The sequence below is a fragment of the Hylobates moloch genome, unplaced genomic scaffold, assembly GCF_009828535.3.
Source record: "Hylobates moloch isolate HMO894 unplaced genomic scaffold, HMol_V3 SCAFFOLD_1, whole genome shotgun sequence".
Lineage (NCBI taxonomy): Eukaryota > Metazoa > Chordata > Mammalia > Primates > Hylobatidae > Hylobates > Hylobates moloch.
In genome coordinates, this window is record NW_026652276.1 from 596,870 (window position 1) to 610,469 (window position 13,600).

A 13,600-nucleotide genomic window follows, 5' to 3' on the forward strand; every position below is an offset into this window, starting at 1 on the left:
GCCCATCGCCCCGCCTGCCCCCACGGGGCAGGCTCCCTACAAACGGACGCTCCTCTAACCAGGACCCGCCTAGGAGCTCCAGCCGCCTCACGAAGGCCTTCAGAGGCCGGGCGGGACCATCTCTGGTGGACCGCGGCCTCAGCGCCCGCCCCGCCTGGGCCTCTCGCCTCGGGCCTCGGGCTTCGCCGCCCACCCGGAGAGGCCCACCCCGGCCCTGCGCGCCCAGGCCGCTCCACGTCCTCACCCTCGGCCTCTCGCTCGCCTGCCGCGTCCTCACCGGCCTCGCCCGGCCTCCGCAGTCGCGAGCAGCAGCCTCCAGACTGGCGTCGGCGGCGCTTGCTCCCGACTGCCTGCCGGCAGCCCCCGCGCCGCGCGCCCCGCCCTGACCCCGCCCCCGCGCCGCGGACGCGCAGTCGATTGGCCTGCGGGGCGCCAGGGCGGAGCCTCCCCATCCCGCGGCCTGAAAGCGCAAGACCGAGTTCTGATTGGTGAACGGACGGAGAGGGGGCGGGACCAGGCAGGCAGCGGCGTAGGATATAAATCTGTGCAGCGCTCGGCTCGTTGGGCGGGGCGTCGGCTTGCTGAGCGAGGCGATGTCCTAGGCGAATTTTAGGCTCGCTGGGCGGGGCTAGATCTTGGGCGGGGAGTCGGCTCGCTGGGCGGGGCTAGGTCCTGGGCGGGGAGTCGGCTCGCTGGGCGGGGCTAGGTCCTGGGCGGGGAGTCGGCTCGCTGGGCGGGGCTAGGTCCTGGGCGAGGTCTAGGCTCGCTGGGCGGGCATAGGTGCTGGGCGAGGCCTAGGCTCGCTGGACGGGGATAGGTCTTGGCCTGGGCCTTGCCGGCTCTCCTTGCACTCTTTGGCTCAGTCCCTGGCCGCCAGCCTCCTCCTTACTCCTATGCATTGCATCCCTCGTGGGACTACAGGGACCCAAGGGGATCATCGAAGGATCGCGCGAGGGTGTGCTAAGGCTGAGACAGGCTGCTCCGTGGTGGCGGCCAGGATGGCCGTCCTCTGGCCTAGGGACCCCCACCTGAGAATGGAAGCCTGACTTGCCGCAGCATACTTCCCTTCTCTTGAGAGGTTCATTGAACTCCTATGTGTTCTTCAAGACCCTACCCATCCTGCTCTCCTAGCCCGGCCCTGTCACCCACTGTCACCATGTGGCTGTTGAGGGAATAATTAACTTCAGGAAACACCCGGGAACTTAAGAGACTCCTCCTATGGTGCTGTGGATTCCAGAGTGAAACCTGACCCTTCGTTTCCCAGAAGCCTAGGCAGGAGAAATGCTGGCTCAGGGGAACCTCCGTTTCTCCTGAGACAACTATGGGGTCTGAGACCTGAGCACACCGACACTGGGCTCAGCTGTGCGGGATGCTCCCCTCATGTGCCACCGACCTCTGGGGCTTTTCCTCTAACCAGTCCCCAATGACACCACCAGGCCCAGAGTGGTGCACACACCCCAGAACAGAGGATCCCTGCCTGCAGACGGGCAGGGCTGGGTGGGGATAGTGCAGATGAGAGCCTGGCCAGAGGGTGGTACTGACCCCTGGTAGGCTGCAGGGTGTGTGCTGGTGACCTGAGGCTGGCAGTCTGGAGAGAAGGCAGCAGGTGTGGCAGCTTATCAGCTGAGGAACTAGAGAGAGCAAGAGTTTCAGTACCCAGGGGTCTGTCTATAAGGAAGCTCAGAAAACACTGATAGCAAGGTAAAAGGGGCCCAGGTGGTCCTGGGATGGTCAGTCCAGTGGGCAGCAAGAAGGCTAGAGGCCTTGGAGTGTAGGCATCCAGCCACCCAGATCAGTTCAGATTTCCAGTTTCCTTTACTCAAGTGGTAGAGCCGCCTTAGCCTATTCTTGAAAATTTATAGGTTAGAAATTTCTTCCTAGATATATTTCAATCATTCACTTACATTTCCAGTAATTTAGTAGTTGCTATTATCAATGCGATCTTTCTTTTCTCACTACATTTTCTAATTAGTAAATAGATATCACTGACCTCTTAGTGTTAATTTTCACCAGATGTCTTGTACTAAGTAGATGATCTGATCACCTGTAAATAATTCCTTTCCAATCTTTTGTGCTTTCTTTTGGGCTGGATCTCCAATACGTACAAAGTTGTCCAGTACTGATGCTATTGATGCAAGTAATTTTTCTTGATTTTATACACAGATGTTGTCAAGACTTTGAATTTTCCCAGAAAACCTCACAACTTTCCCTTGCAAATAACCAAGAGAAATACTCATTTAATATCTAAACAATGGTGCTTTATTGATAAAAGGTTAGGTTAAATGGATACAAAATTACTGTGTAAAATAAGTGTTTTCAAAATACATTTCTATAGGTAGAGACTACCTCTTAGTAAAAGAGCAGTTATCTATTATCAAAAGTATCTGTTTAGATTTGGGTAGTAAAACTAAAGGGGATCAGAAGTGTAGCAGTGTGGGTTCTCCCTCCCTGCATAGCTGTTACCAGGAGGCAGCGTGCCTGAAGTACTTTCACTCACATATGCGGGGTTTAGTCACCAGCAAACTTTTCTTTTTTACAGATTTTCCAGCAAAGTTATTAAATGTCAAACGCAAATAATGGACTCTGCATGGATGCACTCTGAAGTCATGGAACACTTTTTCTTAGTTACCTTCACACCATAAGCCATAACATATAGCTTTTGGCTATTCACAATTAAGCAACAGTGAAGGGCAAAGTTAGCAAGAACACCAGATTATTTTCTGTAGCACACCTTCATAACTATTATTATTTAACTGCCTCATTTTATGTTTTTTCTAGCCTCCACAAAAACCATAAAACCCTGTCTCATCCTCAGATTAAGCATTTTTCTCCATCTCCCTACACAACCATTGTCTCCTTTCATCTGTCACTTTCTGGGGTTGAATTTCCCAACTTCAGTAGAAATGATAAAAAAGGCAACCGCTGGAGTGTACCACAGGGAGACACAAGAGGAAAGGTGACACTAAGGCTACAGTGCACAGAAAACAGACCAGGTGTGGCTTCGACTGTGCGGACCTGCCCACTAGCCTATGCTACAGATTTGAAACGTCTTTCGCTTTGACACAACACATGGTTTATATTACACAAAATGAATGAAACGACAATGGCTAAAAATAAATGAGACAGCCTGCACACACAAAAATGATTACTGCTACTTTCCTCCCATCAGAAAATCACTCAAAAAGGGAGTATTTAAAGGAAACCCAAATCAGGAGAACTCGGTAGGCATCAGAGGTTCAAGGCACCAAGGCCTTAGGGCAGGAATACTTTTCAACACAAGCTGGGCTTCAGGGGCACGCCCACCAACAGACCCCAATTTCCACAGGGGAGGCAGATCTTCTATACCTACAGTTACAGAAAATACACTAAAGTGCAGTATAAAATATAAAAAGGTTGGATTCCGAATAGACCAACTGCTAATTTTCCTTAAAAATATTTTTAATTTGGTTGAGTAAAAATAGTTTACTGAATCTCATTTTGTAGGTAAGAGTCTTATTTGCAATACGGAAACCGGAGCTCATGACTACTTTGATTTTCTCTGTAGCACAGGATAACCAGGATTAGTGGAGAACACTACAAAAAGGGGCTTGCGGTGAGTTCTTTGCATAGTGGTTTTAAAAACAACCTAGCATCAGAATTAAGAGACTTCTTTAAAACTCACCTCTAAAAAAGCTGTTTAAGTATAAAGATATATCTCATTAGGAAATTCTATTATGTTTTATTTGGTTAACAGATAAAATCGCAGACGAATCAACAGTATAGAATTATAGCAGCAAAACTGGTTTTAGGTGTTGTGTACAAACATAAAAGCAAGGAAGCAAAGAGTCTCCAAGTGGTGTGATGTGGTAAGCAGATGGCACACGCCTCTACCACTCAGGAACATTACGGCTAAACCTGAATGTTCTAGATATAAATCAGGAGTGCTCATCAATGGTTAGTCAGTTGTGAAGTCAGTTAAATCAAAGAAATTCAGTATTAAGTATACATGCCGATTCTTGGAAATCAATTCTAACATTACTGGTTAGGGAGAAAGAGAGAAAACATTCACCTCACAAAATACAGACTATAACACAGCAATGAAATACATATGTTAAAAGGACTTCATACTAAAAACACATCAAAAGTCTTTTAAAAATTAAATTCTCAGGCACAGGTACTGTTAAAATGTGGATGGCACCCTCCCAAGGATTGAAAACACACAGCTGGATCATGCATCTGGAATGTTTTCTTTTTTATCCAGGAAAGTGTTTTCTAGAAAAAAGAAAACAAAACACACTTCAGTGGGAGTGAGGCAATGTCTGCTGCCTTAATCATTAACAGTTCTACTTTTCTCCTTAACAAAGGGCATAAACTGAGCAAAAGGCAGGGCTTACATGACCACAAAGTTAACTAAATCACAACGCCATTCATGAGGCTCTTGGAAACTGGAAATGCTGCAAAACTAAAAAGTATACAGAAATAAAATTTTATCTATCTAAAAGTAAAATTTTCATTCCATAAAGGTTGAAAACCAGAAGCTCAGAGAAAATAAGCAAACACCTGTCACTGCTTCCTGCTTCAAATGAGCTGCATCACTGAGGCATCCTTGTCTCTTTCCACTGTACCCTCACTTCCCCAGTCACATACCATTAACTGGTTACACAGGACCAGACTCTAGAGTCAGCAGGCCATCGTTTAAAAGTCATGGCACCATCGGCAAATACTTTTAAACTCTCTGGAGCAGCAACAATTTCCTTATCAGTAAAGTGTGAACTGAGCACATACCCTCAGGACTATTCTAAGGTGTCAATGTGATGATGAAACTAAAGCAACCAACTTGGACTCAGTTGGGGGTGACATGGATGTTTTCTTTACAATAACTTATTAAACTGTACATACATATTTGTGTGCATTTTGTGTAAATACTGTATTTTACAATGAACACCTTTCCCAGTAAGCTGCAAGAGGATTTCGTGACTAAGGCTCCAGCAAGTCACTCTGGGTCCTTCCTCAGCCACCTGTCCACATGCTGTGGAGGCCTCAAGACTCCCTGCCTTCTGCCTAACCCACCCTGCCGTATGTCGGTGAAGGCTCAACTCCCCTCCCTGTTTTCATGAACACACTCATGCTTCCAGAATGAGGTCCCTGAATTGTAGTGGAGACCTTCTACCAAATTCCCAGTGTTTCATCCTCAGATCTTGGCCAACTCAAACTCTATTTCAAGCTCTGATCAGATCTCTTGTATGTTTGCCTTTACCCCAGTTGCATGTGACCTACCCTCTTCTTTGGACTGTTAGGTCATTACCTGACTTTATCTTTCATGCTTTTCCTCTGGCAAGTGATGGGAGTGGCCACCTGGACAGTTCGGAGAGCCTGCCTGTCCATAAGATACATAAGATACAGGGGAGTGGGCATGTGCCTTTTCCTGGTCCTGAGTCTCTGGAGTCTGCAGATTCTTTTCAAGCAGGCAGACCAGCATACACCACGCCAGACAGATATCTATTCACTAATGACCGTCAGTCGGGACAAAGCTATCTGAGGAACAGGAGGTCAGCAGTCACCATCCAGGGAACCCTTATCTACCTCGCGTAATTCTTCCTCCTTGTGCCATCTTTACTTTTAATCTGTACAAGCTGTTTAATAACACATTTTTATTCCCTTTAGAGAGATGTTTTAACAATTAACAAATTTCCAATACAACTAATAAAGGTGCTTTAATACATAATTTCCTTCTAATGTTGGTATTTGCAAGCTTAGAAAATAACCTGCAAATGTACCCCAATAAAAGTTGAAATTATTTAAAAAAAAAAAAAAAGAGACAAAAATATGAAAAATCTTTACTAGAAAGTAGGTGGCAAAGTAGTGGCTTCTGTTTTTCAGGAGCAATCTCTTCTCGTTTAAGATTAGTGATGGAGTTACTTCAAAATGCAAAATATTAATGAGGCTTAAGGAGGAACCTGTCATATTTAAGCTGACACAATAATGTTAGTAACAACTGCCTGTCTTCCAGGCTAAGGGACAACAGGGCCTACCTGACTTCTTGCTACGTGCACATCACCTTACACGTGGTGCCCGAGAGCCCCGCCATCGCCATCCCCGCCCTGCATCTGCATCTGCATCTGCGCCTGCATCCTTGCGATCATCTCTTGCATGCGGCGGAGCTGTGAACACACACACATTATAGGTTTTCAAGGTTTGCTGTCTTTGAACATTATTTCTGGGTGTTCCGGGATTCCTAAAATTTCAACTTCTACACTTTCCCAAAACATGACAAAGTTATATAAAGACTTTTTACCAATCAATAAAAAAAAAACAGCTAAAGAGAAAACCAAGTAAATGATACGAATATGCAAGCCAAACAGAAACAATAACCAAAGAAAGATAAGACAACATGATAAATTTTCTTAAGACGGAATCTCACTCTGTCTCCCAGGCTGGAGTGCAGGGGCGCAATCTCGGCTCACTGCTACCTCCGCCTCCTGGGTTCAAGCGATTCTCCTGCCTCAGCCTCCTGAGTATCTGGGATTACAGGCACACACCACCACGCCTGGCTAATTTTTGTATTTTCAGTAGAGACGGGGTTTCACCATGTTGGTCAGGCTGGTCTCAAACTCCTGACCTCGTGATCCACCCGCCTCCGCCTCCCAAAGTGCTGGGATTACAAGTGTGAGCCACCGCGCCCGGCCAATATGAGTTTTCTAACCTAAAAGGAGGGAAAGAGACTGATGACAGTGGGAAATGCAAAGTAAAGGGGAATGGGAATGAGTCAGCTTTTCTGGAGGGCAATGAAGGCCTCACAATAAAACTAATATATATACATACGTATAAATATACATATACATATGCATATACATATACATATATATGTTAAAGGGATGGGATCTTGCTCTTTCACCTAGGCTAGACTGCAGTGGCACAATCATAGCTCACTGCATCCTTGAACTCCTGGGCTCAGGTCAGGGGATCCTTCTGCCTCAGCCTCCCGAGTAGCTGGGACTACAGGTGCATGCAGACATGCATGGCTAATTATTTTTTAATTTTTTTGTAGAGATGGGGGGTCTCACTCTGTTGCCCTAGCTGGTCTTAAATTCCTGGCATGAAGTGATTCTCCCACCTTGGCCTCCTAAAGTACTGGGACTATAAGTGTAACCCACAGTGCCTGGCCAAAAATAGTAAATGTTAATTCATCTTTATCCTTATCATTATGATTTGTATGTGTTCAGAAATGCCTCCAGGAAAGTATTATAAAACATTTAACTAAATTTTCTTCAGGTGACTTTGTGGTTATTTTTAACATTTAAATATTTGATCAATATTGAATTAATTTGACCAAAGAAGTATTTTCTTTTTGTTTTCAAAAGGCTAGCCCATTATGATCCTATTGTTTACTGAATAATGTGTTTGCCTTCCAAAACTCCAGCTGATCTGAATGCCACCTTTACAACAGAGCATATTTCCATATTTATGATCTACTTACAAAAATCAGTGACATTACTAAATTGTCTCCAGTCTTTCAGCTAAATATATGAAGCATTATGTATGCTATGTAAATATCCATGTTATCATATATAGATGTGTATATATAGTAATAGTTATATGTATCCTCAACAAATTAAAAAAGAAAAACTATAAACTTTAAGTTACTTACCAATGATATCTATGGATGTAAACAAAACACCTTTAGTCACAAGAATAGTACTTTTCGGCTGGGCGCGGTGGCTCATACCTGTAATCCCAGCACTTTAGGAGGCCAAGGTGGGCAGATCACCTGAGGTCAGGAGTTTGAGACCAGCCTGGCCAACATGGTGAAACCCCGTCTCTACTAAAAATACAAAAACAACTAGCCAGGCATGGTGGCGGGCACCTGTAGTCCCAGCTACTCGGGAGGCTGAGGCAGGAGAATCACTTGAACCCGGGAGACAGAGGTTGCAATGAGCCGAGATCACGCCACCGCACTCCAGCCTGGGCAACGGTGCAAAACTCTGTCTCAAAATAAACAAAACAACCAACCAACCAACCAACCAACCAACCAATAGTACTTTTCTACTTACCTCAGCTTCTTTTTCCAGCAAGATCTGGTCTTTATTCATGTCCTCATTCTCCACTTTCCTAAGAATCGAAAGAAATCAGAATTATAACACTGCAACAAATAGTTATTTGATACTCCCCCCAAAATTCTACTTTAAAATTTAAAATGACATGTATTTATCATTTTTCATTTTATACTGAGATGGTGTCTCGCTCTGTTGCACAGGCTGGAGCGTAGTGGCATGATCTTGGCTCACTACAACCTGCACCTCCTAGGTTCAAGCAATTCTCCCACCTTAGCCTCCCAGGTAACTGGGATTACAGGCACGTGCTACCACGCCCAGCTAATTTTTTGTGTGTTTAGTAGAGATGGGGTTTTGCCATGTTGGCCAGGCTGGTCTTGAACCTCAAGTGATCCACCCACCTTGGCCTCCCAAAGTGCTGGGAATACAGGCGTGAGCCACCACACCCGGCCTATCATTTTTCTAATTAAAGATATAATGAATAAAAAGGGAACAGAATGATTTAAAAAAAAAGGTTCAAACAACATGAAATGGAACATTCAAGAGACTTTTCTTACTCTAAGCTTGAGCAACACCACTTGCTCTTACCCACTCAAAAAATTGGTATTATCTGAAGAATTTGCTTTGAGATAAGTTATTCTTTATTAATACGAATGTAGTCACCACATTTAAGGAGCAGGATCTGCGTGAGTGAACGAGGGGCAAAGCTCCTCAAGCACACCTGAGAACTGTGCTCTGCAAAGCACACTAATCCCCATCTCTGGGCCAGCGCCTGCTCAGCTTCCAGAGGGTGGAATTTTCTTGCTGCCTCTAAAATCTTTCTTAATGTCTTGTTTCCAAACTCATAATTAGACTTCAATGTGTACAACATATGTATCTGGAAATCCATCAAATTATTAGAATGTGAGAATTTTAATAAATTACAACACAGGAAACTTTTGTTGTTGAGACAGGGTCTCACTCTTGCCCAGGCTGGAGTGCAGCCACCATAGCACACTGCAGCCTGGACGTATTGGGCTCAAGCAATCCCCCTTCAGCCTCCCTAGTAGCTGGGACCACAGGCATGTACCACCACATGTGGCTAATTTAAAAAAAATTTTTGTAGAGGCGAGGTCTCCCTATGTTGCCAGGGCCGGTCTCAAACTCCTGGACTCAAGTGATCCACTTGCCTTGGCCTCCCAGAAAACTTACATAAAAACATATTAGAATGGTTAAAAAGAAAAGGTGAGTGAGGGTGGCTGCAGGACTTTGTGAGGATCGAAGCTGCTGCTTCAACAGCCACTGGCTGCTTGGAAGCCACTCATCCTGGCCTCACCCTTAACTCGGGTGCTGCAATTTCCTAATGGGAACAAGTTTGTCCTCATGTACAGAGTGATGCTTTTGAAGGAGGACTTGACACAAGCCTCTGGCCTTTCCATCTAAAGTTTTTGTTTGTTTTTTGAGACAGGGTCTTGTTTTATTGCCCAGGATAACGTGCAGTGGTGCAATTATGGCTCACTGCACCTCCCAGGCTCAACTGCTCCTCCCAACTCAGCCTCCCAAGTAACTGGGATTATACGTGTGTGCCACCATGCCCGGCTGAATTAATTTTTTTTTTTTAAATTTTTGTAGAGATGGGACTTCACCATGTAATCCCATGGTCTCAAAACTCCTGAGCTCAAGCAATCTCCCTGGCCTTGGTCTCCCAAGGTGCTGGGATTACAGGCATTAGCCACCATGCCTGGCCTAAAGTTTTTATGTGCATATCATTAAATGTACTTTTTCTCTAAAAGGCTAAAAGAGCATAATTTGATTAAATTAACAACTCTTTTATAATAGCTTTTGAGTAGGAAACCAAACCATGTTGCTTAATGGTCGATAAGGCTGAGCTGAACACATAGAGGAGGAGGCACATTGTGGCTCAGGGTGACACGATACAGAGAAAGGGGCACAGTGTGATGACCTGCCGCCTCTCTTGAGTCTCTCAGAACGGAAGTTTTCATAATGAAGGTCCTGGGTCACCTCCTGGAGATCCTGCATGTGGGTGCTGAAAGAGAAGAGGAATGCACCAAGGTGGCATCATGCACATGACATTCTCATGAGAAAAAAAACCACCCATCAAGTACATAGAAGAAACAGTTAATTTAAATTACTTGGTAAATTGTACATAAAGCTGCTGGGATTTCAGGATAATAAGTATGGCCGTGGAAATGTCTAGTGAGGTGTAGCTCTCCCTTTCTTCCCCAATAAATAACATACAAACACAAGTCTCGACTGAGTCTCTCAGGGGGATTTCTGCCAGAGGCACTGCCACCCCTGTGTGAGGCCATCACTACCACAGGATGGCAGACAGATTTTAAGAGATTTTCAGGTCAACAATGTCTGAAATAGAAGACACTCTTTTAAAAGGACTTACGGAAAATGTAATGAAAATATTCATGCCTCCTATAACTCAAAATTTATATATTACTCTCTTATGAGAAAGAAGAGTTGGTTAGCTTCAGCTATGTAGAAGACCATAAAGTGAAGGACTAATATTCTGGATCCAAGAATATTAGCCAACAACTTAACCTTCCATTCATCTTATGAAACACTCTTAAAAAAATTTTTTTTAATTGCCTAGCTTATTCACAATACTTAAGCAGGCAAGGATGAGCAAACATTGTAACACATTCCTATTTATTCAGGATCCAGGGAAATGGATTCAGATAGCCAAGGAGTGGCTCACTCTACCTCATTGTGAGAAACACACAACTGACACTAAAGTCAAGTCCCCAAACCCTGTCTTCAGCCTCTACACCCCCCTCAATAATGGGGATCGGGATAGCCACAAGGATGCAGCCCTGGAGGGGCTGAGTGCGCTTAACTTCTTACACAACCATTAAATCGTGTTTGACACAGCTCGGATGGTAACGTTACTGATTTCAATTCGCTACAAATTGCTAAACTAAGTGAGACATCGGCAATTATGTAGAAACTTTCAGCTAATCAAAACACTGATTTATCCACATCAGTCATTCTTTGAAGTCCTCTGATTAAAGAGGTATAGTTTAAGCAATACTCTCAGCCTGTTCTTTTTTTTTTTTTTTTTTGAGATGAAGTCTTGCTCTTGTTGCCCAGGCTGGAGTGCAGTGGCGCAATCCTGGCTCACTGCAACCTCCACCTCCAGGTTCAGGCGATTCTTCTGCCTCAGCCTCCCAAGTAGCTGGGACTACAGGCACCCACCACCACGCCCGGCTAATTTTTTTGTATTTTTAGTAGAGAGGGTTTCACCATGTTGGCCAGGCTGGTTTCACCATATTGGCCAGGTTGGTTTCAAACTCCTGACCTCAAGTGATCAGCCCTCCTGGGCTTCCCAAAGTGCTAGGAGTACAGGCGTGAGCCACCGCACCCGGCCTCAGCCTCTTTTTTCAAGAGTAAAAGCAATGTATGCATGTTACAATATGTGAAATTTATTTATTTTTTATTATGATTATTTTGAGACAGAGTGTCGCTCCATCACCCAGGCTGGAGTGCAGTGGTGCAATCTCGGCTCACTGCAACCTCTGCCTCCCGGTTCAACAGTGATTCTCCTGCTTCAGCCTCCTGAGTAGCTGGGATTACAGGTGCGCTCCACCACGCTCGGCTAATTTTTTTTTGTACTTTTAGTAGAGATGGGGTTTCACCATGTTGGTCAGGCTGGTCTTGAACTCCTGACCTCATGATCCGCCCACCTCAGCCTCCCAAAGTGCTGGGATTACAGGCGTGAGCCACCACACCCAGCCCTGAAATTTATTTTTAAAGGAAAAGACGACTATTTTTTCAGGTCTGTAATTGTTATTAATAATAAATGGAAGACAAAAAGCTAACCAGGGCCATACAGTGAGTCTCAGACTGGTGAGCGGGGCACCAGGTGTGGCTCAGCGTAGAGCAGCGGACCAGGGGCCTGTACAGCCTGACCATTTCCTTACCAGCACTGGGGACCTCTCAGACCCCAGTTTAGGTTCTAGTCTCCTTTTAACATCAAAGATGTAAGATCTTAGCAAGAAGGAACGGTACTACAGGTTACAGGCCACAGGCAGAAGAGCTAGTTTAGTAGTGCCACAGAGGGCCCCTGGGTGAGGGTTCTCAGCACCAAGCTGCAACAGCCCCACACCACTTCTGCAATGTGAGAAACACTGAGGACGGCAATGAAGCTGCTGGCTGCAACTATCTTTGGGGCCAAGTGTACGTCCCGTTTGAAATCCATATTCTTCATGCCAAATTCTGCCAGAAGGAACACACCAAATGTCTTACATGAGCATGGTTCTCAGCTTCAGAAAGTCATTGTGCTCTGGGTTCTCCACTTCCACAACACCCCAGGGGTAGAGGCGGCCTCTGACCTTCTTTCCTTTGGCTTCAATCAACTGATTGGATCCAACCACAGAGAACGGGATGCTAGCCTAGAAAGAGGCACACAGAGTAGACAGGCTCCACACAGGGAACCCCAGAGTTCACTGGGAACAGGAGAACATCAGCAGACTTAACACACTGCTATTGACTACAAAATTTAACTGGAAAGCTGGGGGTATGTAACATTTTCTTGAGAGGTGTCAGGTACTTTCTACATGGGACAAATTGTATGAAAACAAATTAAACCTACAATAAAATTTCTAAGCTTTAGGTGATAGCTGTATCGATTTTTTTTTTTTTTGAGACAGAGTCTTGCTCTGTCGCCAGGCTGGAGTGCAGAGGCGCGATCTCGGCTCACTGCAACCTCTGCCTCCTGGGTTGAAGTGATTCTCCTGCCTTAGCCTCCTGAGTGGCTGGGACTACAGGTGTACACCACCACATCCAACTAATTTTTGTATTTTTGATGGAGATGAGATTTCACCATGTTGGCCAGGATGGTCTGGAACTCCTGGCCTCAACTGATCCATCTGCCTTGGCCTCTCAAAGTGCTGGGATTATAGGCATAAGCCACTGCATGAGGCCTTAAAATATATTTAAAGCAAAAATACTATCGTAACTGAACATACCCAGGCAATCTCTCTCACCTTAACATGGACAACAGTAAATAGGAGTTATTTATGTTGTGGATTTGAAGCCAGTTCTTACCTTGAGAAGTCTAGTCTGCTCTTTAAAATCTTCATCTTCATCTGATTCTGCATCAGGTAAGTGATAGATTTTTATGTTATGTTCTTCAATTTCATCCAAAATCTGAGAGAATGACAAAACCAGAATCAATTTTAGCAAACTGTGTATGTTATCGTAGCCAATTCTAACTCATCCTGTAAGAAATGTATCAGAATCATCCAAACGTCAATAATCAAACTGATTACCAAAGTTACTGTCAAATAAATTGATAAAACTGCGGCCGGGCACAGTGGCTCATGCCTGTAATCCCAACACTTTGGGAGGCCGAGGTGGGCGGATCACAAGGTCAGGTGAAACCCTGTCTCTACTAAAAATACAAAAAATTTAGCTGAGTGTGGCAGCGGGTGCGTGTAGTCCCAGCTGCTGGGGAGGCTGAGGCAGGAGAATGGCGTGAACCTGGGAGGTGGAGCTTGCAGTGAGCCGAGATCACCCCACTGCACTCCAGCCTGGGCGATGGAGCAAGACTCCGTCTCAAA

The 13,600-nt window shown here is 45.1% G+C and overlaps 2 protein-coding genes across 8 annotated transcripts in view; both read right to left on the reverse strand.

Annotated features, from left to right (window-relative positions):
* Positions 1-2,120, reverse strand: part of FARP2 (FERM, ARH/RhoGEF and pleckstrin domain protein 2) — a 142,002-nt gene extending 139,882 nt beyond the window's left edge. For 2 of the 5 annotated variants that reach the window (XM_058436406.1, XM_058436418.1), the window contains exon 1: positions 245-348. The gene's annotated coding sequence lies outside the window, so the exon portion shown is untranslated. Of the gene's footprint in view, positions 1-59; positions 75-244; positions 373-1,990 lie in introns of those variants that run through there. The other 3 variants (XM_058436407.1, XM_032761258.2, XM_058436413.1) reach the window with 3 other exon arrangements.
* A 116-nt stretch (positions 2,121-2,236) lies between these two features.
* The window catches only part of SEPTIN2 (septin 2), a 38,493-nt gene continuing 27,129 nt past the window's right edge, over positions 2,237-13,600 (reverse strand). For all 3 annotated transcript variants that reach the window (XM_032761368.2, XM_032761357.2, XM_058436483.1), the window contains exons 8-13: positions 13,086-13,187; positions 12,285-12,430; positions 9,973-10,056; positions 8,031-8,088; positions 6,012-6,140; positions 2,237-4,251 (exon numbers count right to left, since the gene is read on the reverse strand). In XM_032761368.2, the coding sequence (XP_032617259.1) occupies positions 6,039-6,140; positions 8,031-8,088; positions 9,973-10,056; positions 12,285-12,430; positions 13,086-13,187 (492 nt within the window). In that variant the 3' untranslated portion in view covers positions 2,237-4,251; positions 6,012-6,038. The remainder of the gene's footprint in view (positions 4,252-6,011; positions 6,141-8,030; positions 8,089-9,972; positions 10,057-12,284; positions 12,431-13,085; positions 13,188-13,600) is intronic.